The sequence below is a fragment of the Macadamia integrifolia genome, chromosome 4 (assembly GCF_013358625.1).
Source record: "Macadamia integrifolia cultivar HAES 741 chromosome 4, SCU_Mint_v3, whole genome shotgun sequence".
Lineage (NCBI taxonomy): Eukaryota > Viridiplantae > Streptophyta > Magnoliopsida > Proteales > Proteaceae > Macadamia > Macadamia integrifolia.
Genome location: NC_056560.1, coordinates 12,372,237 through 12,400,060, shown reverse-complemented (window position 1 = coordinate 12,400,060; position 27,824 = coordinate 12,372,237). Strand labels below are relative to the sequence as shown.

General features: G+C 36.0%; 1 protein-coding gene across 3 annotated transcripts; it reads left to right on the top strand.

Annotated features, from left to right (window-relative positions):
• The first annotated feature begins 923 nt into the window (after positions 1 to 923).
• LOC122076836 (agamous-like MADS-box protein MADS2) lies at positions 924 to 27,370 on the top strand. 3 transcript variants are annotated; one of them, XM_042642423.1, is made up of 9 exons: positions 924 to 1,073; positions 1,170 to 1,550; positions 10,570 to 10,648; positions 10,768 to 10,829; positions 11,003 to 11,102; positions 25,940 to 25,981; positions 26,269 to 26,310; positions 26,689 to 26,825; positions 26,918 to 27,370. In XM_042642423.1, the coding sequence occupies exons 2-9, from the start codon at positions 1,366 to 1,368 to the stop codon at positions 27,003 to 27,005; spliced, it is 735 nt and encodes a 244-aa protein (XP_042498357.1). In that variant the 5' UTR covers positions 924 to 1,073; positions 1,170 to 1,365; the 3' UTR covers positions 27,006 to 27,370. The 3 variants fall into 3 exon arrangements, with proteins under 3 accessions (XP_042498357.1, XP_042498358.1, XP_042498359.1); XM_042642424.1 differs by lacking the exon at positions 26,269 to 26,310; XM_042642425.1 differs by lacking the exons at positions 25,940 to 25,981; positions 26,269 to 26,310.
• The last annotated feature ends 454 nt before the right edge of the window (positions 27,371 to 27,824 follow it).

Genomic DNA, 27,824 nt, shown 5'->3' with positions numbered 1-27,824 from the left:
AAAAGTCTTGTGTACAATCATACATGGTGTGCGGCTGTGCAGAGGACCTTAGATGAAGATAAACCTTGTCGAGATAAAAAAAACACACCTCCCCCTATTGTACAAGTTGTTGATAGGATTTATGCGACCGTGCATGAATCCCTTCCCCATCTAAATATATTATGTATAATAAAGAAGAAAAAGTATTATGAGACAAGGGTATTTAATTGATTATATATAAAGGATGATGTTTCTTACATGTATTATAATCAAATTTGTATAAAATATTGCATTAACACCTTAAAAATGCGATACATATCAGTTAGTATCAAATGACATTTTAACTAGAAAAAAAATGATATGAAAGGATACTTAAAATCTTGCTCAATAGACAAACATAGCTAGTGGGATGACTTTATAGTCTAGATCATTGTGACCCTGGATTAGATATTGCTCCATGGGATGCAATATATTGCATGATTATGATTTAAATTTTTTTTGAAATGTTTTATTAATAGGCCTTATGATTTTTTATTTTTAAACATAGTAACCCTTATGAATATGCAAATTGTAATTGCACGGCTTTGAATTTAACTCTCTTTAATTTTAATTTTTTTTCTTTTGCACTCGCACGATAGTACATGTTGAGTATGGAATTAAAATAGAAGAAAAATAAAATAAAATTAAAATTAAAATTAATATCAGTGATAAAAGAAGAAGAGAGGAAGAGGGCAGGCGTAAGCAATCAAAGAAAGGAAGGGAAAGATAAGTAGGTCAGTTTGCAAAATTTACGAAGACACAGCGATACTTTGGTCTCAATAAAAAAGGGCATCCTTAAGACATAAAAAATTCTCCACTGTTAACTCGACACGTGGTAACTCCAAAAGTTGAGTGTTTTAAGGTTGATGTTGACGTTCGAAAATTTACCACACAACACCATAGGGTGACGGACGGAAGAAAGGGTTGAGGAGTGAGGACACACACCCGCCCAAGTGACCAACCCTTTATTCTTGTGAGGGAAACCTGAAAGCTGAGTTCCAAAGCCACAAGTGAGCAAGACCGGGGAAGAAGATAAAAGGAAGGGAAATAGCACTGTAAGGGTTTCCATTATTCATCTTCTGCTTCTCTAACATTCTCTATCGCTGTCCTTCTTCTGTTTCTTAACTCTCTTTCTGCAATATCAAGGACAGCTCCTGAAAGAAGATCTAACTCCAAACTGAGACCGGCAGACGAGAGGAAGAGGAAGAGGAAGAGGAAGAACAGAAGAAAAGAGAAGCAAACCTCATATAATATGAGATCGAGCTACATTAATTTAATTTGTTTATAAGAGGCATTCAAGATATATATAAAAAAAAAAAAAAAAAAAAGAGAGAGACAAAAAGGAGAATGGGGAGAGGACGAGTTGAGCTGAAGAGGATCGAGAACAAGATAAATCGTCAGGTCACGTTTGCGAAACGAAGGAATGGACTTCTCAAGAAAGCGTACGAGCTCTCTGTTCTCTGTGATGCTGAGGTTGCTCTTATCATCTTCTCTAACCGAGGCAAGCTTTATGAGTTTTGTAGCAGCTCTAGGTATGCGCTTCCACATCTCTCTCTCTCTCTCTCTCTCTCTCTCTCTCTCTCTCTCTCTCTATCTATCTCTTATGCTTTGATGATGTGCAATTTTGTCTGATTTGCTTCCTATGAGCTTCAATATTGTTTCATTTTCTCGAAGATCTGCTCCCAGATGTTACTTTTCTTGGGTTTTCTGCTCTTTTGGTGGACTCCGCTAGTGAAAAAATGTCTTTTTTTTTCCCCCTCGTTACTTTCTTAGCTTTCGTTTTATGAGTCTTCATTCATTCTCTGTGTTGAACAGATCCATTGGTTAAGCTCTGTGTTTAACATCTTTGATTAGAAAATCTACTTGTATATTTTGTCCTTACCATGAGCTGAATCGATTTGCAAATTGCAAATCTAGGTCTCTCTTTTCTGAAGAAGGTCAATAATTTGTTCTTCTGATGGTGAAAAGAAACTGGTTGACAACTCATCTCAAGGCATCATTTTTGTCCGAGGCACTGTTTCATTCCTTGTTGCATTCTTAAGCTTTCTGATGCAGTTGCTATTATTACTATATTATTAATATTATAATTATCATTCTTATTATTTGAGTTGATGGCTACTTATGCTTTACACACGTAGCAAGTTATGGTTCTTTGTAGATCCATATGAGAAGTGTGGATTTGATTTGATTTGATTTATTTTGACTGGGAATTCTAGAATTATTGTGGAAGTTTTAGTGCGGAGTGGGCGTAAGGGTGCTGTTCCTATTTCACCCGGCTACGTAAAGTTTGCTACTTAGGTTGATCCGCCTATTAGTTCTTTATGGTTAAGAGAGGTGTGATTCTGCCTTCACATGCTCTATTTGTAACTAGCTTATAGAATGACTGTGCTGTGACTGCGGCAATTGGGTATCGATCTCTGAATCAATGGAAAAAAAGATGTCTCACTGGTTGGAAGCCTAAAAATCAAAACGTCATTTAATTTATTCAATAATTACTCTAATATCCATCCAGAAAAGAGAGAGAGAGAGAGAGAGAGAGAGAGAGAGAGAGAGAGAGTATCTATAAGTTTGTTTATTTGACTAAGTGCAACTACAACAAATGACCCATCGTTGTCAGTCCGGATTAATTTCAAAACCTCATGATTATTTTCGTCATGATAATATTGAGATAGTGTACAGTGGGATGGTTTACTAATCAGGGGTGTGTTATTATTATTATATTATTTTATTATGATAATATTGTTGATGATGATGACAAGCACAAATGATGAAGTTTGCTTCAGGTCAGTTAGATTCTGTATACTTCAGCGAGAGAAGTTAGATATTGTGTATTCTATATATCCCAAAAAATATGAATAAAAATAAATAAATAAATTATGGTTAGATATTGTTACAAGGAAAGGGTATGCTTTAGAAGAAGGTTTTAGCAAGAAGTATATAGTTAACAAACTTTTTAGGCTTTGTTTTGAAACATGATATGAATATGTCCATGAAAGTCAACATGTTTCAATTTCTGTTTGCATGTTGGGGAGAAGGGATGGTTCTACTAGATGACTGTAGTTTGTTTTCTAAAGTTCTCAATGTCCTGGAATGACTTCAAGTTGAATTATGAAGCATAAAAGAAAGAACATGACACTTGATCAAATCAACATCCAGGTCAATATTTAAAAAAGAATTGAAAGAATGATAAGATGGAAAGAACAAAGGCTATGTTTGGTTGTAAGGGAAAATAAAGGGAAGAGAAATCAAATTTTCATACTTAAAAAAATGGAAATATATGTAATCATTATTCATGTGACTTTAACGTTAACTTCAAATCATTCCATATTTGGTTATTAAATTTCATTTTACTTTTCATCTAAAACCCTTTGCTGTCATATGTAAAATAAAAACTGCATGTAAAATATATCATTACTAAATATGGTTAAAAAAATTAAATAGTTTATACAATCATATATTCATATGGGGTAATGATTATAAACATTTCTTTTTAAAGTATAAAATTTCACTCCCCTTCCCTTTAAATTCCCATTGCAACCAAATGGAGCCCAAGGAATTCAAATCCAAGGCAACCTTACTTAAGCCGATAAATGTGAAGAGTTTGTGAAATTCTTTGATACGAAGAAAGTAATAAAATTCAAGAAAGAAAAAGAAAATTGCTTCGTGTGTGGCAGGCCTGGACACATCAAGCATGAGTATTGTCAACTCAAAAGAGGAGCAGCGAAAAGCCCAAAACGAATCCCACAGATGATGATCTTGTGCAAAGTTTGTGACCGAGATAAATTTGGTGAAAAGGTCAAAGAAATGGGTCATTGACACTGGTGCTACCAAGTTATGTGAAAATCATAACTCTTTTATCAACTATTCAATGGAACTTGATTCTGATGTACATGGGAAATTCCAAATCCATGGGTTATAGGCAAAGGATCAAGAAACATTATAAGCTTACTTTGGGAAAGACCCTTATGTTGAAGATGAGCTACATAATCTAGAAATTCATCAAAGGTGTGAATCTCTCTTCTCAATAAGGTAGGACTGAAATCATGTTTTTTGAGGCTGATAAAGCCATAGTCTTAAAGGGAGATGTATTTTTGGGGAAATAATATATATTATATGTTTGAAGTGGTTTGCCTGTATTGAGTGTTGCATATGTACTGAATGAAATTCCGTCTTCTTTTTTACTTGAATAATTCATATGATATATGGCGTGGTAAATTTGGACACCGTAGAGCACCATGCATGATTAGACTTTGTAAGTTCCTCATAGAAGGCAATCCTGAACCATCAATGCACAATTGTCCATTTTTCCTACATATGTGAAGGCTAAATTCATTACAAAGCCCCATCAATCGATTGAGTGGAAAAATAGCCTATTAAATTAAGTTCATGGTGACCTTGGCGACTTTAAGTCACATGAGGGAAGTGGTGGTAAAAGGCACTTAGTTACTTTCATTAATGACTAGTCTAGGTATACTAAGGTTTATCTCCTAAGGTATAAGAATGAATCAAAACATGCTTCCAAGTCCTCTAAGTTGGAAGTAGGAAAATCAACTGGGAGGAACAATAAAGAGATTAAGGACTGATAGAGGGATCAAATATGCAACCACAAAGGATTAGTCCATTGGTGAATTGTCATGGGTAAAATGTCTCAGGAAGTATCTTACATGTGTTCGAATCACCTTGGCAGCACCTATGGAGCCACTAACAACGGGATTAATTTGGCTTTTCAATTAATCCCGCTAGTAATTCTAGGGTCAGCTAGACCCGAAGGAATAATCAGGCCAAAGGCTTGGAAACCCTGGTTAGCAAAAAAAGCAAGAGATTGAGTATGCTACCTAAAGTTTGTTTAAATTTTGTGATGATTGTAGTATTATTAATCAAATTACAACCTCATATCAACCCAAATCAAATGGAGTTGTTGAAAATAAGAATAAAACACTTAATGAAGTGATGAACTCCATGTTATTGAGTTTGGGTTTACCACTGAACTTATGGGAGGAAGTCTTTTGTTTGCATGTTATGTTCTTAGTAGGATACCACATAATGTTAGATTTATTACCATTTGAGCTGTTACATAAGAGGAAACCAACTTTAAAACATTTGAAAGTTTGGGAATGCCTAGCAAAGGCAAGTATACCCAAACCTAAGAAAAGGAAAATAGGTTAAAAAACTTGTGACTTCTTGTTTATAGGACAAGCAAAACACATTGTTGCCTATAGCCTTTTGGTTCTAAAGACCATAGAGACATGTGTTCCCTGTAGGAAAGACCATCCTATGGATGTGAAACCACATTTCTTAAATGAAGACTTAAAGGGGAAATATACATTAAACAACCTAAAAGTTGTTTTACATCTGGACAAGAACATAAGGTGTATAAATTATTTGAAAAGTTTGATACAATTCTATTACCAAACGATTATTATATCAATGACTTTGATAAACATGTATATAGTAAAATTTTTAATGACAAATATGTGTTTATTATATTATATGTTGATGATATCTTAGTTATGTGTACTAACCTTGACATTGAGACTAAAGACATTGAATAGATTAATATATTTCTTGGAATCAAGATCATTAGTACCAAGGTGAGATTATATCACTCAAGCCAATATGTAGAGAACCAACTTAAGAAGTATGGTTATTTTGAGTATCCATTTGTTAAGACTACTTTGACTATCAATGGTTGTTTAGAAAGATAACAAGGTGAACAGTTGGGAACTTGAGCCAACATACTCATAACTTGGTTACAGAGTATTGAGACGCTCTGAATAGGTTCTAGAGATACTTAAAGGGTATAATCAGTTATGATTTATACTATTGTGGTAGCCCAACAATGCTAGAAGAGTGTGTGAGGCCAATCAAAATTCTGACTTCAAAGAATCTTTAGCGACTATTAGAACATATTTCCACATTGGGTGGTGGAGTAATTCCTTAGAAATTGTCTAAGCAACCTATGGTATAGATTCCACCATGGAAGCATAAGTTAGGGCTTAGAGAAGGTCAGTTCTTAAATGGATAAAGAACTTGGTGGCCTACACTTTTGTTATGGCCACAATTGGTGAAAGAGACAAATGGCTACAAATCAATGACACCCAAATTCTCAATCAACCACTAGCATCTAAAGCTCCCAAGAACAATGGTGCAAGTAAATCTTACTACAGTTATGTCACAAAGTAGAAATAGTGAGCCCCTAACGACCTTGCTGCAGACAACGGGAAACTGTTAATCCAAAATCAATAGACCTACCATTCGTAGCAAAAACAGTTACTTAAATGAGCTAGAACCACAGACTATCTTCCAGCCTAAAGAAAAATAGGTCCAAAGATATCTAAAATCAACAAAGATTGATCAATCTCTAAGCCCAGCAAAATCTATATGACTTTTAAAATTTGAAACCATTCAGAGAAGGATAATGTTTGTTTTTACTTCTATTACATGATAGGCCATTTTTTACTATAGCACTTTTAGCATCACTGAGAGCCTAGTACATTTTGTGGACAATTAAACCCTTAGGCCTCTATTCACATGTCAAGTTTCACTCCAAACGAATATTGATAAGTGGCAAAATGAAATATAGAAAATCTAGGACCATGGAAGAGGGTGCAATAATGGTTGGAATGTCATAGGTGTGCATGGACATACATGGGAATGCATTGCCAATATATGGAAGAGTATATAGTAATGTATATTTAGTCAGGGACTAGATAAGCTTATTGACTTGCCCTAAAATGCATCATGTTGTATGTTGAAATGGGTGAAAATTTGAGGACAGGTAAAACCGTAGGTCTTCTATTCATATGTTATATTTTAGCTAAACTAGAATTTGCAAAGTGGAGAAATAGATCTTTAGAAATCTAGGATTATGGAGAGTACACCTTAGTGGGGTTAGAGTTCCATAGTTAAGCAATGAATATAGGATGCATGCCAATGTACGAATATTTTGTTGAATTTGAGTATGAAATTTAACAAATGACCTATTCAGACTATCCACTATCCTATCCGACGTTAGAGTTGCCACCAAGGTTCAAAATATAGGGTTTCAACCCTTGGGGAGACTAAAATCTCGGTTGAATTTTGGGAAATTTTGAGAAAACTAGGGAAATTTTTTCAATTTGGTGGAAACATTGGTTTTAACCCCCAAAATGTATATTTTTGTCTATTTTTTGTGTACGTCCTATTTTAGACATTTTTAACACATTCACATAATTAGTTTCATGGAAGAAACACTTAAAGTCATACTTGTGGTTTTGACCAAAGTTTACTAATTTATGTTGAGTCGTTGACTGAAACCATACTACATTAGTACATATATAAATTTATAACTAAAACTGTGAAATACATGACTAAAAGTTTAAAACAATCAAAACATGATGTAAAGGATAAAAAATAAACAATAATATTACATAATTATAAGTTATCTTTCAAGTCTCAACACTCAACATTTAACACTTAACATAAATGTAATTTTGAAAACAGAAAATTAAATAAAAAAAGTAACATGCCAAATAAAAAAAAATTGGACATCATGAATGTACTATAAAAAAATTGATTTTTGGGGAAGATGTGATTTACCTTTTTTGTCCAAGGTCCCTTCCTTAGGTGGATTTGCTATGAATGTGGAAGATCCAAGCTCAAAATGAAGATTTGATCACACAAGGGAAAAATCTTGAGTGGTTTCCTAGGTTTTCCATTTCATAGAGAAGAAATATGGGGAGAGAGTTGAAATTTTGAAATAAGAAAGCTTGGTTTCCATTTAAAATTTTTTTATAAAAACTGGTTCCACTCAAAGCGTCGAACCCATTAGTCCACTCGAAAATTCTCACATTTTGAAACTAGTGACTTTTAAAAGTAACTTGGTATTTGGTATTGGAGTCCTAGGATACCGTCGAAATGTGAGAAAGTTCAACAGTATCAATCTAAACCTTGTACCATGGTTACCAAATCATTTTTATCATGCGATAGAATTAGGTGGCCACTAAAATTATATAATATTCGCCAATGAGTGACAAGAATTAGGTTTTCCAATTCTTGCATGTTGTGATTTGAAGAGTTTATGCCTTTTGAAATTCAGTTTTGCAAATTCACAATCAGTATAATGACTTGACTTGTGAAAGTAGGAACGAAAGGGACAGCAAGAGTAGAAAGTGTAGGATTGGAGTTACGAGAAAAGTAGGTAAGGTTGGAAGTCTATGAAGAAAAATTAAGTCTGGGTGGATGAAGAAGGCACATGAGATGTTTAGGTTTTGTGATGATCATGACCATTGGATATATGTGTCCATTAAAACTTTTTTTTTTTGGTAAGGTCCATTAAAGCCTATTTAAGATATTAAATAAAGTTAACTTGCGACATCATTTTATGTACAATATGTTGTCCTAAGGTATACTTTAAAGAATCCACGATTAGGGATTGCATTAGATATATTTATAGGGTAGTTAGATTGTATATTTCTCGGACTTTGATTCAAGAATATAGATGTAAGCAATCATATTATATTTTACAAAAAATAAAAAAATAAAAAATGCATACTATAAATTTGTTGGACATGATCTTGGTGAGAGTCCTTCATGGATCACTGTTAATTGTTTATGCAACAAGACTCTCTGATAGTTATCTTTGTCCCTGTACCTGAGAAGTCCCTAACATAGTAGATACAATTTATGCATCTTGGTGTTCTAACGGTTGATTTCTGCATTGACTAAATTTCGGTATTCACAATGTAATGATGTGTATTTGTGACTAGAGAAGATGCTTCACATGAAAGCAATCCACTTCCCTCTTAAAGAGAATATTAGGATAAAATTTATTGCCAATGATTGGACAAAATTTCGAGCCAGGTAGTAGTTTTCTAAGTTGTATTTAATTATTATTATTATTATTATTATTATATATTTATTTGTAAAAATTTTCTTATATCCAATCAATGGTTGAGATTCTCTACACTACTGTTTCGATGGTAGCATTTTTCACACCCAATTTTCTGGTATTTTAGTTAAGGGACTTGAATGTAATGTTTTCTATTACTCAGGGTTTACATATTATTTCGACTGTTGTAGCACTAATTATTAATCAGTTTATTTATTAGATAATGTGGACGAGTTAGACTCACCTTGTGCTGCCTCAGTGGAAACACTAACTTCGATTTCATTATCCTTTCCTACTCCAAGAAATCATGTAGTTCTTCCATCTCGTTATCCTTTCCTACTCCATGAAATCATGTAGTTCTTCCTTGTCTGTTGTTACCCTCTACTGCCATGTCAAGTTCATAGATTTGGTTCTCCATCCAGCACCGTGGTATCTTTTCCATAAATGAGTGTGCACGATGCAGTGGCCATACAGCCTTCTAAGGAAATCCGTCAATCCGGATCAGATCACTCCACCTAACCTAACCCGCTATGCCAGATTTGGAAGGATAGGAATCTGGATGATCACAGCCAATTCCGATCCCAATTCCGATTATTGAATCCCTGCTGGGACTAGAAACTTGGGGCCTGAACAATGTTAAGCTTTATATGATATGGTCATCAGCTCCCTAATTCAACCAGGAGACGCATCTGAATCCATCTTCCTTTCAAAGTCAGACATCTTAAATCTTGTATTCATCACCCTAATTGGACCTTTCGTTTTCCAATTAGAGGAATGCTATGAGATGCTGGAAATTCTTTCCACAGAATATAATGAACCTAATCATCAGACATTTTGGGCCTTTCAGGTTGTGTACGCATCTCTGATTTGCTAAACCTGGAGGTTAGTTAATCACCAACAGAGAATTTGGGTATACTCTGTGTGTGTGTGTGTTGGTATCTGTCTTTTCTTGTTTTTGGGGACCCAAATTTTGTGCCGTGTAGATAGGGGAAAAGTGTTGTTGGATTGTGTCTGCACATGCTTGTAACTGAGAGCTGAGAGCTGAGAGCTGAGAGCTGAGGTGACAAATAGGAGCCCACCTGAAAGCATCAGCAGAGGATAAGTATTGCCACCTTTCGTGGGGCAGGGCAAGCTCTTGCACTCACAGACAGAAAGTTTTCTCCCTTTTTAAGTAGAATATCTTGTTATAAAATTCAAATGAGCTTAAATCAGCTCAGATTCCAAAATGATTAAGTACAGCCAAGAATTTGAATATTAAATTGATGCATGACAGCCAAGAAATTTAATATTATGGAAGAGAACTACAATGGAACTTGTGGTTTAATATGTTTTGGGGAAAATAATAAAGGTATTTAAGTCAGGTTTGAAAAATTGGTCAATCCGATTGGGAATATGTCGTTTTGAATCAAAATATTCATATCAAGATTACCTTGAATTGATGGGTTTTCAGTTTTAGAGATTGATTCTAGGGTTCTTAAGACTGATTCAGGTCGCTTTTCATCTGATTTAAATTGAATCAGCCAGGGACTAATTCAGTCCTGTTCTGAAAACTCCTCTGTATTTTTATTTATTTATTTTTAAAGCTGCCTGTTTCAAAAGCTCTATCTTCCTCCTTCCCTCTTAAACCGTATGTTTTTTCAGCAATCTAATGGCCTTTTTCCTTTGATGTTCCTTACTCTTAGCATGATCAAGACGCTGGAAAGGTATAAAAAATGTAGTTATGGTACACTGGAAGCCAGCCAACCACCCAAGGAGACACAGGTTATATGTCAAAGCCCCAAAGTGTTTTACTCGTCAATAAGGGTCTATTATAGAAATAGATAGTAAGTTGATCATTAAGACTTGTAATAAAATAATAATATTGGCATGTTGGCAAGCAGAGCAGCTACCAGGAGTATTTGAAGCTAAAAGCAAAAGTTGAGGTTTTGCAACGATCTCAGAGGTAAAATCACTACCTCATGTATTCTGATTTACCTTCCGTTGGATAAATTCATTTTCCTAAGGCTGTCAATCTGCTTTTTTGGCTTAACTATTTGGTACAAATTTACATGTTTATTTCAATTCTGATGATGAGCTTCATTCTGGATTAAAATTTGTAACCATGGAGTCCTGTAGAAACCTTCTTGGGGAAGATTTGGGCCCACTAAATTCAAAGGAGCTTGAGCAGCTTGAGCATCAGCTTGATATGTCCTTGAAACTAATCAGATCAACAAAGGTAAACAGCCCCCTCTACCCTACCCCACCCCCTAGAAAAAAAAAATTTAATCTTTCTAGTGTTGGGGAAAAAGATTAAAAACACACTATTACAACTCAACACCGTTGGCGGGTCTTATCCATACATCACCTTTTCTTTTCTTTTCTTTATTTCTTTCTTTCTTTCTTTCTTTTTTTTTTTTTTGGTACTAAGAAAAAGAAATAAAATATGGAAAATTGCAACCACATTTCCTATTTAGAAAAAGCTAAATGAAGGAAGATGGGGCCAAAACCAAGTGGGACAGGCCCCACCAAACAATCTGAAAGTATAAAACCAACATAGTACAAGTCGCGGTGGGGTGTTTTTACTCAACATCTTTAGCCTTGATAGAATCCATCTTCCATAAATTATCTCTCTCTGATTGTAACCATATTTTACTTATTCTTATTCTTTAATTCCTTGTTTATTCTTTGGGATTTTCCTTGCACATGTAAGGTCAATTTATTCTTTCATTCGAATGAATAAAACATCAAGTTTAGAGTTCTGTCATAGCATGCATCAGAACAATAATTCTGATACCTCTTCTTTCTACGTTCACTTTCTTCTTAAAAATTATTCATCAAGAGAGCTCTTACTCTTGCCCACTAGACTGCCATGTCAACACCAAAAAATTGTAGATGATACTATCCTTAAACCAGAGACATCTTCTATGTTTCAGTACTCTGCAGCCACTGCAACACTATGGTCCTCTCTTGAATTTGGAATGTTGTTTGCTGTCATCTACTTTAACATTGCAAAGGATGCATGGGATGATCTCCATGAGTGATTTTCATAAGGTAATGTTGATATAATTTATCGCATTACCTGTGACGTTTCATGTCATGTTCAAGAACGACTCCCTTTTTTATTATGTTACACAGCTCTCAAAGGATGTTGGGATGAGTTAAGAGTCCTTAACCAGCATGCCCAAGAGTGCTATGAAATATATATATATATATATATATATATATATATTTTTAAATCTCAAAAATATCACAATTAACATGAAACCAAAACCTCAACTCACTTTTAATCCTTGTCGCCAGTGGAATTCTAAGAAGTATAAAGAAGAAGGAAGAAGATTGCAGAAGAGGGGGTGCCTGCATGGCCGGCACCGGCCACACCTAACATGATCGAAAATGGGTACAACACCCATCTTCTAGGTGGTTACAACACTGATCACGAAATTAAAACGTGGTGTAGAGTAGCTTCTCACCATCTATAAATAGGGAGGAAGGTAAAGGAGCTCAATGACACAACCCAGTGATAGAGCGGAGAACCAAGAACAGGTTACATTATTGTTCTTATGTTTGGGTGTGGGATCACTTGTAGGGAAATACTAGTGTATAACTTCTTTGTATATATACTCTTTTGGGGATTTATGAGAGTTGTACAATGAAAGAGTTCCCTTGTTGGGTGGGTCCCATATACAGTGTCGTGGGTGTGAGGTGTGTGGGTTGTAATTTTTCTCTGTGTTAGTAAAGTGAGCTCTGTGATAGTACCTCGTGAATGTAGGCAACCGTGTCGAACCACGTAAATCCTATGTCTATAAATCTTTTATTTTTTCATGTTAGTCTTTATTACACGTTTTGGCTCCGTACATACTAGTCAGTGCGGGATGTATTTTCACAACAATTAGTATCAGAGCTGATGCCGAACCAGGTTTTTTAATCATAATCGATTTGATACGGCCCACTTAGTTAATAAATGACACAATATTAACCAAATGTCAACGAGAGTGTCAATTCTGTAGATAAGGGGAAGTTTCTAACAAGCAATGGCAGGACTCTAATTTATTAGACTTTAGATAAAGAAAAAAAATATGGATTGTAGCATGAGTGGAAGAAGGGGTAAACTTGGAATGAAAATAGAATAAGAGAAAGTGGGAATAGAAGCAAGAGATAGGGGTAATTCTGGAAGCAATAACTAATTAAAACCTAAAGGAAGAAATTGTGATCTTTCTTCAACATTCAGCCCAGGTAAGAGGCGGAGAAACTGTGATGGCTTTGCAATGAGAGAACTCCTTCGATCGGTCTCTGTTTGCTCTGAAATTTTAGGTGAAGATCCTCCGTAAGAAGCTCTAACAAACCCATAAGACTAACATTGGGATCTACAAGTTGGAAGGCTGCAGGAGGAACCTGAAATAGGACCTGGCGGTAGCTTAGGTTTCAATCCTGAAATCAATCTTGTAGACCATTGCAGAGAAAGACTTTGGAGGGGATTCTCTAGGGTTTGAGTCGCCCTCAAGGAAGTAGCCTTCGACTAAAATCTTATACTCGACCAGTAATGGACAAGGTGCAATAAGCCTCCTTTCGGTGTTGTCCAATAGAAAAGATGAATAGAACTAGCAGCTATGAACAAGGAAACAGAGAAAGAAGAAGAAAAAGAGAAGGGGAAAGATGAATAACGAGAAGAAAGAGAGGAAGATCAAAGTGGGGGGAAAGGATAAACAAGCATCATAGCAACCATGGTCACACCATTAATTCAGTCATTCAATTATTTCATTCAAAACTGAAATTCCATAATGGTTTATACCAATTTAAAGAAGTTCTCACATAAAATTGGAAAGCAAGTAAAGATGGAATTAATCTAAAATGGAAACTAACTAATTGTAAAAAGGAAATCTATGTATTTGTTTCCAAAGTAAAGAAAATCAAATATACTAATTTTCTTTCCTAATTATCAACTACCAACCCTAGCTAGGCTAGAATTTCAGTTTGGGTTGGTTGTGTCTTGGCTTAGGCCTCCATGATGGGTGAATCCGGTCCAGCCATGCCAAGGCATCTACATCAGCTCACCTCCTCTAAAAAAAACTCGACTCTGTCAAGTTTGGATGAGATATAAGAATACTGTCAGAGTCAATGCGCTCAAGGAGAAAAGTACAGCTGTTCTTGAGTTTTAGAGGAGGAAGATCGTTTACCGGAAGAAACTTCATCTCAAGTCCACCAAGCTGAAAGGAGTAAGTATTTTAATATCCACAGTGCTTAGCTTTCTTGTTGAACCACCATGGGTGCCCCAGAAGAATGTGACAGACTTTCAGAGGGAGAACATCACACTGCACCTCATCAATCAGTCCACCAATGGAGTACATGAGCGAACACCTTTTATTAATTTTCAGATTAGTGTTATTCATCCACCCAACCTTGTAGGGATTCAGATGAGGCTCCGTTTTCAAATCCAACTTGCGAACAACATCTTCAATGATGACGTTGGTGCAATTACCGAGATCAATCACCATATTACACAAGTTATCATTGCATTGCACTCTGGTCTAAAGATACTGTTACGGTGCCAATCATCCTCCTCGAAAACCTTCTGTGTAGTCAAAAGATGATGGATCACATAGAACAATTGATGCTCGTCATCACTATCACCATCATTGATCTCACTAGGCTCATGTTCACACTCAGGTTCCAAATTTACTGTTCCTGTTTTCAGTTGCTCTTCTGGTGCATAGAGTATAAAATTATCTTTATCGATGTATGCTAACAATCAATTAGGACACTGATTAGCTCGATGCCCATATCCCTTCCACGTGAAGCATTGAATAGCCTCCTTTGAAAATACTAAGTTCCTGTTATAACCACGCGAGGTGGGGAGTAAGGTCTATCAGAACCACGGCGAGGAGGGGAATATGGACGAGTTGGTTGTGTAGTCGTTGATGAAGAACCACTAGCCTATAGTTTATTAACCAAAGCCAATTTCTCATGAGGAGAAGATTGTTGTGGGCGTGAGGTATCTCCTCTAGAATATGTGTCAGGAAAAGCCCTCCGAGTGTAAGGTCTCTTCAGACTTTCCTCAACCTAATAGGCCACCTGAACTGTATCCTCCATGGTAGACAATCTACTAGCAGCTAGTACGGCACTAATCTGTGGATGCAAACCATTGTGAAACTATGCCATTAAGACTTCCTCGTCCCACTCAAAGTCAGATTGAGTGGCTAAATAGTAGAATCTGGTCACAAACTCCTCAACCGACATGTTATTTTATCTCAACTACACAACTTTGAGGTGTACACATTGCTTGTAATCGATTGGTTGGAATCTTCTATCCATCGTACCTCTAATTTCAGCCCATGTAGTAACTTGCCCCAAATATTGAGTATGATTTTGTTGTTGGTGTTTTATCCACCAAACATGAGCTGTGCCTTTCAATTTTTCCTTTGTAAATATCAACTTTCTAGCCTCTATCAAGTTGTACCATCTAAAGAAAACATAGTTTTTAAGGCGGTAAGGCGACGGAGGCATTTGAGGGTCTTTCGGAGCGCCTTAGTGATATGACCGGCATAAAGCGTCGCCTTATTGACCAAAGTGTTCATGTGTAATTATTTTTATAAAATCAATCTATCTGGCTCAAATCCTAGTTGAATCATATTACTCATATGTTAAATAAATATTAAAGGTTCATATTCATACCAATGTAAGATATTCATCAAGAAAACAAATCAATAAAGTGAATAAACTAAGTTCATCTTCATCAATCATCATAACATATTAACATATAATATAAATACATAATTATGAAACAAAATTATAAATATAATGAAAAAAAGACATAAAAAATACAAGTATTTATTATACTTATGATGCCAAAATGAGTGCCTAAGCCCTAAGGTCATCCACTATATTTCTACTCCTGTCAGAATAATGAAGCTCACTGCTGCTGGAGCAAGCTCACCCCTACTGAGCAAAATGGTCGCCTGGATCAGTGGTTCTTCATTGTTATTTGATTCCTTCTCAAAGCCCTTTCTTAAAACCCTTGATAAAATCCAAACCCTGTTTATGAATCGGGTTGTTATTTTGTTTGTTTTGATTATTTTTGGTGGAGTAAAGCTGATCCCATACATTTCAAGTGTTAACAAAACCATACACCTACCAATAAAAAATCTATGTTTAGAATCTTCATCAAGTAATTTTAAAACGTGTTTAAAAAAAAAAAACACATAAGGTGCCACTTCACATAAGGTAGAGCACTGCCTTACCATCTCTAGATTGCATCAGCATCAAGGCGCTGCTAAGGTGTCGTCTTACTAGTGCCTTAAAAACTATGGAAGAAAATCTCCAAACTGTGAACCCAATTAAGGTACTGCTATGGGTTGTAGCCCCCATAAAAATTAAGGACGTCCAATCTCGCTACCTTGTCTACTCCGTCATCATATCGTCCAGCCCTATATAGTGGTATTGGTGGTGGTGTATAATGAGGTGGTGGTGACGGTGAAAAGGAAACATGCAGTAATAGGTGTGGGTTGACGTGTGGCAACCCTTACGGGACAGAATTGGAAGAATCCTCAGATAGCATGGGACTCTTTCCTTTCTCAGAAGTTGTCAATCTGTCAATAGAAACCTGTAAAGAAGTCATCACAGCCTGCAAAGAAGTGACATTGTTATTGAGTGTGTTGACACTTCCCTCTAAGGTAGTCACTCGTTCAGTGAGATTGGCAATAGTTGTATCAGTCTCTTCTTTATGTGTACTAATCCACTAAAGAAGTTCATGGTTACTCACCATAGCTATAGGAATCTTTTTGGCTCTGATACCATTTGATGCCAAATCGGGTTCTTAAATCAGAATTGGTTCACTAGGGCCTACGTAGTTTATAAATGGCACAGTATTAATCAAATATCAATGAGAATGTCAATTCTGTAGATAAGTGGAAGTTTCTAACAAGCAATGGCAGGACTGCAATTTATTAGACTTTAGATAAAGATAAAAAGAAAAGAAAAAAAAAAAGAATGTGGATTGTAACGTGAGTGGAAGAAGGGGTAAACTTGGAATGAAAATAGAATAAGAGAAAGTGGGAATAGAAGCAAGAGATAGGGGTAATTCTGAAAACAAAAACTAATTAAAACCTAAAGGAAGAAATCGTGACCTTTCTTCAACCTTCAGCACAGGTAAGAAGCGGAGAAACTGGGTAGGCTTTGGAATGAGAGAACTCATTTGATCAATCTCTGTTCGCTCTGAAATTCCAGGCGAAGATCCTCTGTAAGAAGCTCTAACAAACCTGTAAGACTAACACTGAGATCTGTAGGTTGGAAGGATGTAGGAGGAACTTGAAATAGGACCCTAGCAGTAGCTTAGGCTTCAGTCATGAAATCAAATATAATATGCTTTCCTAATTATCAACTACCAACCCTGGCCAGACCAGAATTTCGGTTTGGGTTGGTTGTGTCTTGGTTTAGGCCTCCATAATGGGTCAATCCGATCCAGCCAAGTCAAGGCATCTGCATCAAGAGCACAAGGTTAAGAAGCCTTGTTAGCACGTAATCGGTATCGATGTACGTTTCTTGGCTTCACGATATGGCTATTTCAACTTTTATAAAGTTCAAGGTGTCAAAATTCAACGGATCGAATTATCCGTTGTGGAACCTAAAAATGCATGTAATGTTGGTAAGTGATAGGTGTGCAATTGCCCTTAACGGAAAAGACAATAAGCTGACAAGTATGGATGACTCTACTTTGCAATAAAAGACGAAATGGCAATGGCGAACTTACTACTTGCCTTATATGATTCTATGTTGTTCAATGTCTCTAATCAAAACACCGCCAAGGGTTTATGGCACAAACTGAAGAATCTCTACAAAGGAAAAATGATGTCCAATAAAATTTTCCTTCGCCGACAGTTGTACAACTTAAAGATGAAGAAAGGTGCCTCGTTATAAAAACACTTGAATGGGTTTAATACCCAATTGAGCAATTTAACCGCCATCGGAGTAAAGATCGATGATGAAGAAAAGTTAACTCTTCTTCTTTGTTCTATACTAGATTCATGGGAGTCTTTGATCATGAATCTCAATTCTGGAACAGACCGTGATAAGGAGTCGATTATAGCTATGTTGCTCACAGAAGAGTCTCATAGAAGAACACTTAAGTGCTCTTTTGGTAATGCAATGATGGCTAAAGGGAGACCCACAGATAGAAGTTCCAGAGGGAGTCGATCGTCAAGATCTAAATCGAAACGGCGTAAAAATAATCCTTGTTGGAAATGAGGCCAAAAGGGTCATTTGCGTAAGGATTGTAAATCCAAGGAGAATCAACAATATTCCAAATTTGATTTTCATACATCATCTACTTCAACAAGTTCTAAAGGCATTACTATTGAGAAGGACGATTTATCCGATGATGGTGTGGTGATGTTCACGGTTCCAGATGAGAGCATGAACCATCAATGGATTTTGGATTCGGGCGCTTCTTTCCATATGGCGCCACACAGAGATTGGTTCCATATATATTAGTCCTATGGTGGTGGTTCAGTTTATATGGGTTATGGTCACTCATACAGAATTGTGAGGATTGGAGATGCTCAAGTCATGATGTTTGATGGCATCATTTATACAATTTTTAGTGTACGACATATACCAGACTGACTGAAGAGTCTATTGTCTTTGGGAATGTTTCATGAAGATGGCTTCAAAATTACTTTAGAAAAAGGTCGATTGAAGATTATTAAAGGAACACTCATTATGGCAAAAAGAGATTTAATAAGTGGGTTGTACAGGCTAATCAAAGACACTGTGGTCAACGAAGCTATTGTTGCCAAGGCTATGATAGAGTCTACTATAATCTGGCACAGGCGTTGGGACACATGTGCAAGTAAGGAATACAAGTACTTTTTTATCATAGCCTTGATCCTAGTTTAAAATCTATTAATTTGGATTTTTGTGATGATTGCCCATTTGGAGAGCTCCATAGAGCTCCCTTTCCCCGTTCCACTGCTAGAAGTTAGAATATTCTTGATTTGATACATTCTGAAATTTGGGAAGCAAATATTGATTCTTTGGGTGACTCGAGGTATTTTATCTCTTTTATTGATGATTATTCCAGAAAACTTTGGGTTTATATCCTTAAAAGGAAGAGTGAAACTTTTGGTTTGTTTAAAAAATTTAAAGCTTTGGTGAAAAATCAAAAGGAAACAAAAATTAAGTGTCTGAGAATCGATAATGGTGGGGGTAATTTACAATGCCACCCCTTGGAGAATGCCAGTATTATAGGAACACCTCCTCCCTTTCACCAAATTAGACTCAGACCCCTTACTAGCAGTCTCTGTTAAGTGATGCTATGAAATGACACTTTAGCCCTTTTGAGTAAAACATTATTATCTTATTATCCCAAAAATACCCCACTCTTCCCTGTATACCATTTCATTTTCTCCTTATAACTTTCTCTCCTTTTCTCCCTACATAGACTTGTGATTCCAACTAAATGGGGTAGGTAGGTCACAGGAGTCCTGGTTTAGGTCATGCCATTCGACTTTTGAAATCATAGACCAGTGCAAATCCCCATCAAAATCAAAAGCAAAAGCTTATGATCAGTTGGAAAACGAAAAACTTGTACATATACATCACCTAGAGATTTCAAAAAGATGAAATAACCCCAAAAATAAAATACCCAGCGCAAATTGTGAAGCAATTCCATCAGAATCCATGGAGCGGAAAACAAAAATGACGATAGCCCACAAAATGCATCATTCAAAATTGGGAAAGTTGCAGCCACTGGAACAGGAACAAAAATCCTAATCCAAAGAGAGGGGTTGAGAGAGAGAGACAGAGAGGAACCTCGCTTAAGTGTCGCTTATGTGAGTTTAGATTATCCAAATAAACTTCACCCTCAGGATCTCTCTTTCGTTTAGCAGACGGAGATGAAGTTGATTCCAAAACCATTTTTCGTTTGGAAAATGAAAAAGTTCAAATGGAACCTGATATAAATAAATCTATTGATGTTCTTTGTATGTACTCGAAAAGAAGAGCGAAGAAGGGAGAGAATTTGTGATTGTCAAGGTGGAATCGGATTAAAGCAACTGGATCTAAGTGAAAGGACCTAAGAGTTCAAAGGCGAGGCTAGAGGCCAGCTTGGGAATCAATGAGTCCCTCCCTATTAGAACGTTTGATTTCTATGACTACAACTAGCATTACATCGGCCAAGCAGCCATGGTTATAGCCATAGCAATGGAGAAGAGCTTTGGAGAGCCAGCAAAACTTGATGGTTCCAGAGAAGAGACGGAGTCTAGCTCACGGTCGCAGGAGTTGGGATGGGGATCGATGAGTTAGGGTTGTTTCTTTAATCAATTTGGGTACTACACTAATGAGGGTAATTTTGGTACTTCATTATTTTCAAGGGTAAATTGGTATTTAGAAAAAAAAAATTAACTGTTGGCGTCAGAATTTTTGGTATATTCTGCAACAATGACTCACGGTAGGGGGTCTGAGTCCAATTTGGTGAAAGAGAGGGGGTGTTCTTATAATACTGGCATTCTCCAGGGGGTGGCATTATAAATTACCCTAACGGGTGGAGAATACACTTTGCAAGAATTCAAAGATTTTTTGACTGAGCACGACATTCAGAGACATTACACAGTTCCGAGAACTCAACAACAAAATGGAGTGGCTGAACATATGAACTGTACACTTATGAATCGTGCTAGGAGTATGTTGAGATGTGCTGGCTTGGAGTAACATTTTTGGGTTGAAGCTATATGTACAACTTGTTACGTGGTAAATCGTTCCCCAACAATTGCTCTAAATGGTAAAATTCCTAAAGAGGTGTGGTTGGGAAAACCTATTGATTATTCATCTCTCCGTACCTTTGGTTGTGATGCTTGTATGTGGATTCCTAAAGAGTTAAGGACTAAGCTTAATGCGAGGTTTAGAAAATATATTTTTCTTGGCTATGCAGAAGGAGTAAAGGGGTACAGGTTATGGGATCCTATTACCCACAAACTGGTCATTAGCCGAGATGTTGTCTTCAATGAAGATTCATTATAGAAAGACAAAGAGCAGCCAAGTTCTAACTTGCCACAAATATTTGAACTTGAATCTCTCAAAGAAGTTCAAAATCAACTTGTTGAAGAACAACTGACGATACTAATGAAACTGGTGGAGATGAAGCTGATTAGGAGAATACAGAAGAACTAGGTGCAAGAACTCAGGGTGACCAAGGACGGCCTAGGAGAGCTACACAACGTCCTAGTTGGCTTAGAGATTATGTCACAACTTATGCATGTATCATTAAAGAGCGTGAACCTTGTACATATCAGGAAGCCTGTGAATCCAACGACGCTCCCTAATGGAGAGAATCTATGGAAGAGGAGATGGAGTCTTGCATAAAAATAAAACTTGGGATCTAGTAAAGTTACCCAAGGGGCGTAAAGCTATTGCTTGCGGATGGGTTTACAAGTTGAAAAGAGATATTAATGGAATGTTGAAAGATACAAATCTCAATTAGTGGTGAAAGGCTATGCTCAAAAGTCAGGTATTGATTTTAACAAAATCTTTTCTCTAGTTGTTCTTTTGATGATTATTCGTACTGTGTTAAGTATGGCAGCTATACTTAACTTAGAGCTTGAGCAGTTGGATGTTAAAATTGCCTTTTTACATGGGAATCTCAATGAGGAGATTTATATGACTCAACCTGAAGGATTTATTGAAGAAAATAAGAAGGATTTGGTTTGTCAGCTGAAAAATTGCTTTATAGCTTGAAGTAGGGGCCAAGATGTTGGTGCAAGTGATTTGATTCTTTCATTGTGAACTTGGGGTTCAAAATATGTGAATCAAACCATTGTACCTATGTTCGCAATCATGGTAATGGTGGCTTCATTATCTTATTATTGTATGTTGATGACATGCTAGTTGCAGGAACCAATATAGATGGTATTGTGGAACTAAAAGCTCATTTAGCAAGGGAATTTGATATGAAAGATTTGGGTGTTGTAAATCATATTCCTGAATGACTATACATAGACTGTTAAAATAGGAAGATCTGGATAACTCAGAAGAGTTGTGTTGAAAAGATTCTGTGTCACTTCAATCTTTAGAATGCTAAACCAGTTAACACCCCACTTCCTATTGGTTGCAAGCTGTCTTCGAAACAAAGTCCTTGCACAGAAGCAGAGAAGACAAAGATGTCTTGAGCACCATATGCATCAGCGGTAGGAAGCCTTATGTTTGCCATGGTGTGCACTAGACCAGGCATTGCATAAGCAATGGGAGCAGTCAGTAAATACATGGCAAAGTCGGGTTGAGATCATTGAACTATCGTGAAGTCGGTCCTTTGATACTTGAAGGGTACTTCAAACATGGTTATCTGTTACAGTAGCTAAAATTCACAATTGGTTGGTTTTGTAGATGCAAATTTTATAGGAGATCGTGATAGACAATGATCTACCACTAGATTCTGTTTCTCTTTAGCCAGTGGTGCAATTAGTTGGATGTCCCGTTTGCAGTCTGTGGTGGCATTATCTACCATGGAGGCTAAGTACATTGCAGCTACAGATGCATATGAAGAAGGTATATAGTTGAAGAGATTGCTTGATGAATTGAGAATCAAGCAGAAGATGATAACTATTCATTGCGATATTCAGAGTGCATTGCATTTGAATGTGAACCCAATGTTTCACTCTAGGACTAAGCACATTGATGTAAAATATCATTTTGTTTTAGATGTGGTGGAAGATGGAGTAACGTCTCTGCAGAAGATTCACACCAACAACAACGTCGCTGATATTTTGACGATGCCTATTGTGAGGGAGAAGTTCATTTGGTGCAAAACTTCTCTTGGGCTTATGGTTACCTGAGTGAAGGTGTTGATTGGGCAATTCAGAGCTATGAAAACTATTTTTAAAATTAGTCTTCTATTGGGAAGTGGGAGAATGTGAACATGATGTGTCGGAAGCGTCTACCGACAACATCATTGAAATTATTGAGATAAAAAAAAAACAACTATTCATTATTAATTAACATGAAAACAAAAACCTTAACTCACCTTCAATCCTTGTCGGCGGTGGAATTCTAAGAAGAATAAAGAAGGAAGAAAAAGATTGCAGAAGAAGGGACACCTGCTATGGCCGGCACCGCCCCCCACCTAATATGACAAAAAATGGGTACAACGGCCATCTTCTAGGTGGCTACAGCACTGAACATGAACTTAAAACATGGTGTAGAGTAGCTTCTCACCATCTATAAATAGGGAGGAAGGTAAACGAGCTCAAGGACATGGCCCGGTGACAGAGTAAAGAACTAAGAACGAGTTACACTATTGTTCTTGTGTTTGTGTGTGAGATCACTTGTAGGGAAATATTAGTGTATAGCTTCTCTGTATATGTACTCTTTTGGGGATTTGTGAGAGCTGTACTGTGAGAGAATTCCCTTGTTGGGTGCGTCCCATGTACAATGTTGTGGGTGTGAGGTGTGTGGGTTGTAATTTTTCTCTGTGTTAGTAAAGTGAGCTTTGTGATATTGTCTCGTGTATGTAGGCAACTGTGTCGAACCTTATAAATCTTGTGTCTACGCATATTTTATTTTTTCAGGTTAGTCTTTATTATATGCTTCTGCTCCGTACGTACTAGTCAGTATGGGACGTTTTTCTTCAACATCGACTTCCCACATAGCAACGGATATAATGGCCATGGTTACAAAGGAAATAATCATCCACACTGTAACTATTGTGGCTACTTTGGGCACATTTGTGAACAATGCCACAAACTTCATAGCCACCAAGGTGGCCGTTCAAATGATAGACCCATTTCTGCTATAGTAAATTCTATCCCTGATGCCAACACAAGTTCAGCACCACTAATGACCCATGTCACTGTGCACCTCTCCTCCACACAACATTCTCACTAATGTCACTACTCAATGTTGTTTATAGCTTTCTCTATGTCTACTTTAGCTCGTATAGCTATTTCATTTGCTTCTTTACTTTCACTATCATCATCTATCTCATCTTATATTCCTACTAATGGGATTTATCCTTGTGTGTCACAAAGGGAAATGCACCCTTTCCCCAATCTTCACCTCACTGATGTTTTATGCCTACCTTCCTTTGATTTAATTTTCTTTTTGTCAGTAAACTAAGCAAAGCCCACAATTGTGCGGTTGTGCTCTTTCCTGAATTCTATGTTCCAGGACCTAGAAATGACAAAGGTGATTGGTTTGACAAATGACTCCGATGAACTTTCATGTAAATGAAGTGGGAGTTCCAATTCATTTACGCTAGAATGTTAGACACATGAAAATCTATAATGGAATGGTGTAAAACGGTTAATCCAATTTTTTAAATATTCTCAAGATTTAAATAAATAAATAAATAAAAAGTAACTGATCTCGAAATCGAAAGGTGTGTGCTTCTGTGATTCCGTTGGTAATTTGATTTCTTTTATAACACTAAAGTGATTATCTTTATTTCTTAATTTGTTTATTCTTTCTCTTCTTCTTCAACGTTTATTGGTTCTACACATAAGTTCATTCCGGAGTTGCTCCATTTGCCATTTAAACCTCTACAATTAGCTTCTTCTTCTTTTTCTTTTTGGTATCTGGCTGGGTATGCCCAGCCTTGTCTTTTGTACTCTATTTTTTCTCCATAACATAATCTGATCTCTTAGCTAAAAAAGATAACGCAACACAGATAAGTCGTTGCTACGCCATGTGTATTCTTGTCTAGAGGTTTAGAGTGCTGAATTGAATGTTGATAAATTATAAGACTTAGAAAACTCATAGGAAAAGTTTGTAGTGTGATAAAAGATTTGCAATTTGATTGGTATACTCCTTATAGAGGTTTTTTTTTTTCCCCATAGAACAAGAGTGTTGAAGAAGAAGAAGAGAGAGAGCAAATAAAAAAAATAAATTAAGATATAATAAGAACAAAATTAAGGGTGGAAACAAAGGGGCATACACCTTCTGTTTTTGTTGGGATTATATGCTTTATTTATTTATTTAAATCTTGAGAATATTTAGAAATGGGATTAATCGTTTTACACCATTCCATTATGGATATACACGTATCAACATTCTACCATAAGTGAATTGGGACTCCTATTTCAGTTACATGAAGATTCATCGGATTCGTGACAAATGAAATGGATTCTATTTTTATAAGGACATGCATAACCTTCTCTTTGCTCAAGCCTCTTTTCAACTTTGGCGTAACTATCTTGGCAACCCATTCGACCATCAATTGAGGGATTTGTCTCAAACAATTTCTCTTTCAAATTCAAATAATAATTGTGATCCTTGTACTATTTGCCCTCTAGCTAAGAAAACCAAAGAGCCATTTACACTCTGTTCTAATAAAAAGTTCTATTCCATTTGAACTCATATATTGTGATACATGGGAAGGTTACTTTACACTAACACATACTGGTGCACGATACTTTCACATTTGTTGTTGATGATTTTAGTCACTGCACATGAATCTTTTTTATGTAATACAAATCTGAAATCTTCTCTTACATCAAACAGCTTTGAGTACCAAACATTTATTGGTCCCTAAACTAGCAACACTTTTGACACCAGGATCTTATATATAATATAATAATGAGGGAATAATTTGTATGGAATAACCCAATCATTATAGTTTTGTTATTCATTTACCTCAAGTGCACAACTCTTAGTGGATGCAACTTATTTTGTGTTTTTATAACTATTTCATCACACCCCTAATATAAACAAAAGGAAAGTCAAATAAAAAAAATGAAACAACTTGTTGTTACACAAGTGGTGAACAAAGAAGTTTTTACCAAAAAATAAAATGTGTGAACAAAAAAATTTGTAATATTTCTTTTAATTCTCTTATTTTATTCTCTAAATTATCTAATGCAGTATTTAATACATGGATAAATAAATTTTAAAAAAAATTAAAAGTTATTTAATACAAATTTTATATGAAATGACATGAACTACTCTCATTGAAAGAAAAAGTATGCTTTTACTAAGTCGGCAAAAAAAGTAAAATTATAATACAACAAAAATTTTCACTCTGGTATTAAATCTCAAGAGATATAACCATTTGTACGAGGCATAGTTTCTGACTGCTATTTGTGCATTTCTTTGCAGACACAATTAATGTTAGATCAGCTTTCTGACCTTCAACGAAGGGTAATGTCTACATTTGAGAATTTAATTTCAAGTATTTTTCATTTGGGAAAGGACAGTGATTGGATCAGACAGACAAAGCTGAAAACTGGAAGATGTATCTAAGGGGGCATTTATGAAAATATTTGGTGTGAGTTATAAGCTAGCGTGAAATACCATTAGATACCTTTTCACAATGATTAGATCACCACTCCCTGCGAGTCTTGTGGGCTTTGTTGTATCAAAAGTTTCTCAATTTCCTTTCTATGCTTTTGTAATTAGCCATGTTTCTTTTCTAACCTTATATGCAGGAGCATATGCTTCAAGAAGCAAACAGAGCCTTAAGAAGGAAGGTAGAGACCCTAATCTAACATATGACTTCTCTGATTTTAACTCATAAAATGTAGGGTTTGCTTATGAAGAGGATTTAAAGAATTTAGATTTATGGATCTAAATTTAAAGGAAATTGCTGAAAACATAGCTCTAGCTTGTATCAGGATGTGCTTGAAGAACTTAGCTAATAAGGGATTTTGTAAGATGAAACTTGCTGAGTCTTGCTGTCACTTTCCCTGAAATATAGATCACACATTACTCTTCCATTCAATCATATTTATATATTGACTTTTCTAATTGTTTTCTCATCTCTAATCCCTTTATGTTTTTTTTCCCCTGCTCGTATGAATGAATGACCTGAAAATGGACCTGCACATTGAATTTTATTATTACTGCAGTTTGATGAAAGCAATGCAGAAAACCCCCTTCGAGAGGCGTGGGAAGCGGGCGGGGCAAACATCCATTACAATCGCCAGTCATCTCATTCAGAGGGATTCTTCCAACCTCTGGAATGCAATTCAACGCTCCTAATCGGGTAATCATATACCAAATAATCATCTCCTTGGGATATTTTTATGCCTTTGTGGAGTTTTTAATTTCTCTTTGAACAAAATTTTGGTTTGACAGATATAATCCTAATGGTCCAGATCAGATTACTGTTGCTGCAACTCAGGCCCAAAACGTCAATGGGTTCATTCCTGGATGGATGCTTTGAGTTAATTCTCTAGGTAATGATCATGGAGTGAATTTATATTCTGCTTATGAAGAAAATATCTACCATTATATTCTGGTTTGTGGAAGGCTTAATTATCTTCTCGAAGTGGAGGACAATAATAAAAGTAAATGGGATTATCCAAGAAAGACAAAAAAGACTTGTTTGCATTTTTAACTATAGGACTACAAAGTCTCTAGCTTTGCTATTTTTCTTTTGGTAATGAGTCTGTACCCATGATGTGGTGTAGATGCCAATGTAATAATCCTAAATGACTACTTATCTATCTTCCTCTTAAACTCTTTGGAGGAAAACTACTGTACTGTAACACTTCACTTCAATCTTCTTGAATATTGCTTGATGGACAATGAATGTCTCAAAGACAGAGTAACTCTAGAAGTAATTGGCACTTATTTAATTAATTGTTTAAATATTTTGGTCCCCAAATGAGTATGCTGTAATTCAGTTATAGTTCTTTGTTTTCCCCAGAATTTAAAGATAACATGGTTTTATGCGGGAATAAAAGAACTAACGATAAGAATTAAGTTGAGGCACAATGAATTGGGATTTTCCTAATTGGTCAAGTAATTTTGGGACAAGCAGATCATTTATCATAAAGAAGATGGGCTTCAAGACAATGATTCGGAGTTCTTACAGAGTAGAAATATGCAGTACTAGACATGAGATAGATCAAACCAAAGAAAAAGACTTTTTTCGAATAAGCCAATCCATTTGTAACCCTGCAAATCCATTATTTTTCTATTCAAAGTCAGCTCTTTGTCTTTGTGTTTTCATGATGAGAAATCTTTGTAGATAAACAAT

What these genes read in the sequence shown, in the direction of transcription:
- LOC122076836 (XM_042642423.1), top strand. Translation starts at nt 1,366, where the DNA reads ATGGGGAGAGGACGAGTTGAGCTGAAGAGGATCGAGAACAAGATAAAT. An exon ending in GTTTTGCAACGATCTCAGAG is followed by an intron (nt 10,830 to 11,002) that starts GTAAAATCACTA and finishes GGAGTCCTGTAG; the next exon opens with AAACCTTCTTGGGGAAGATT. An exon ending in AATTCAACGCTCCTAATCGG is followed by an intron (nt 26,826 to 26,917) that starts GTAATCATATAC and finishes TTGGTTTGACAG; the next exon opens with ATATAATCCTAATGGTCCAG.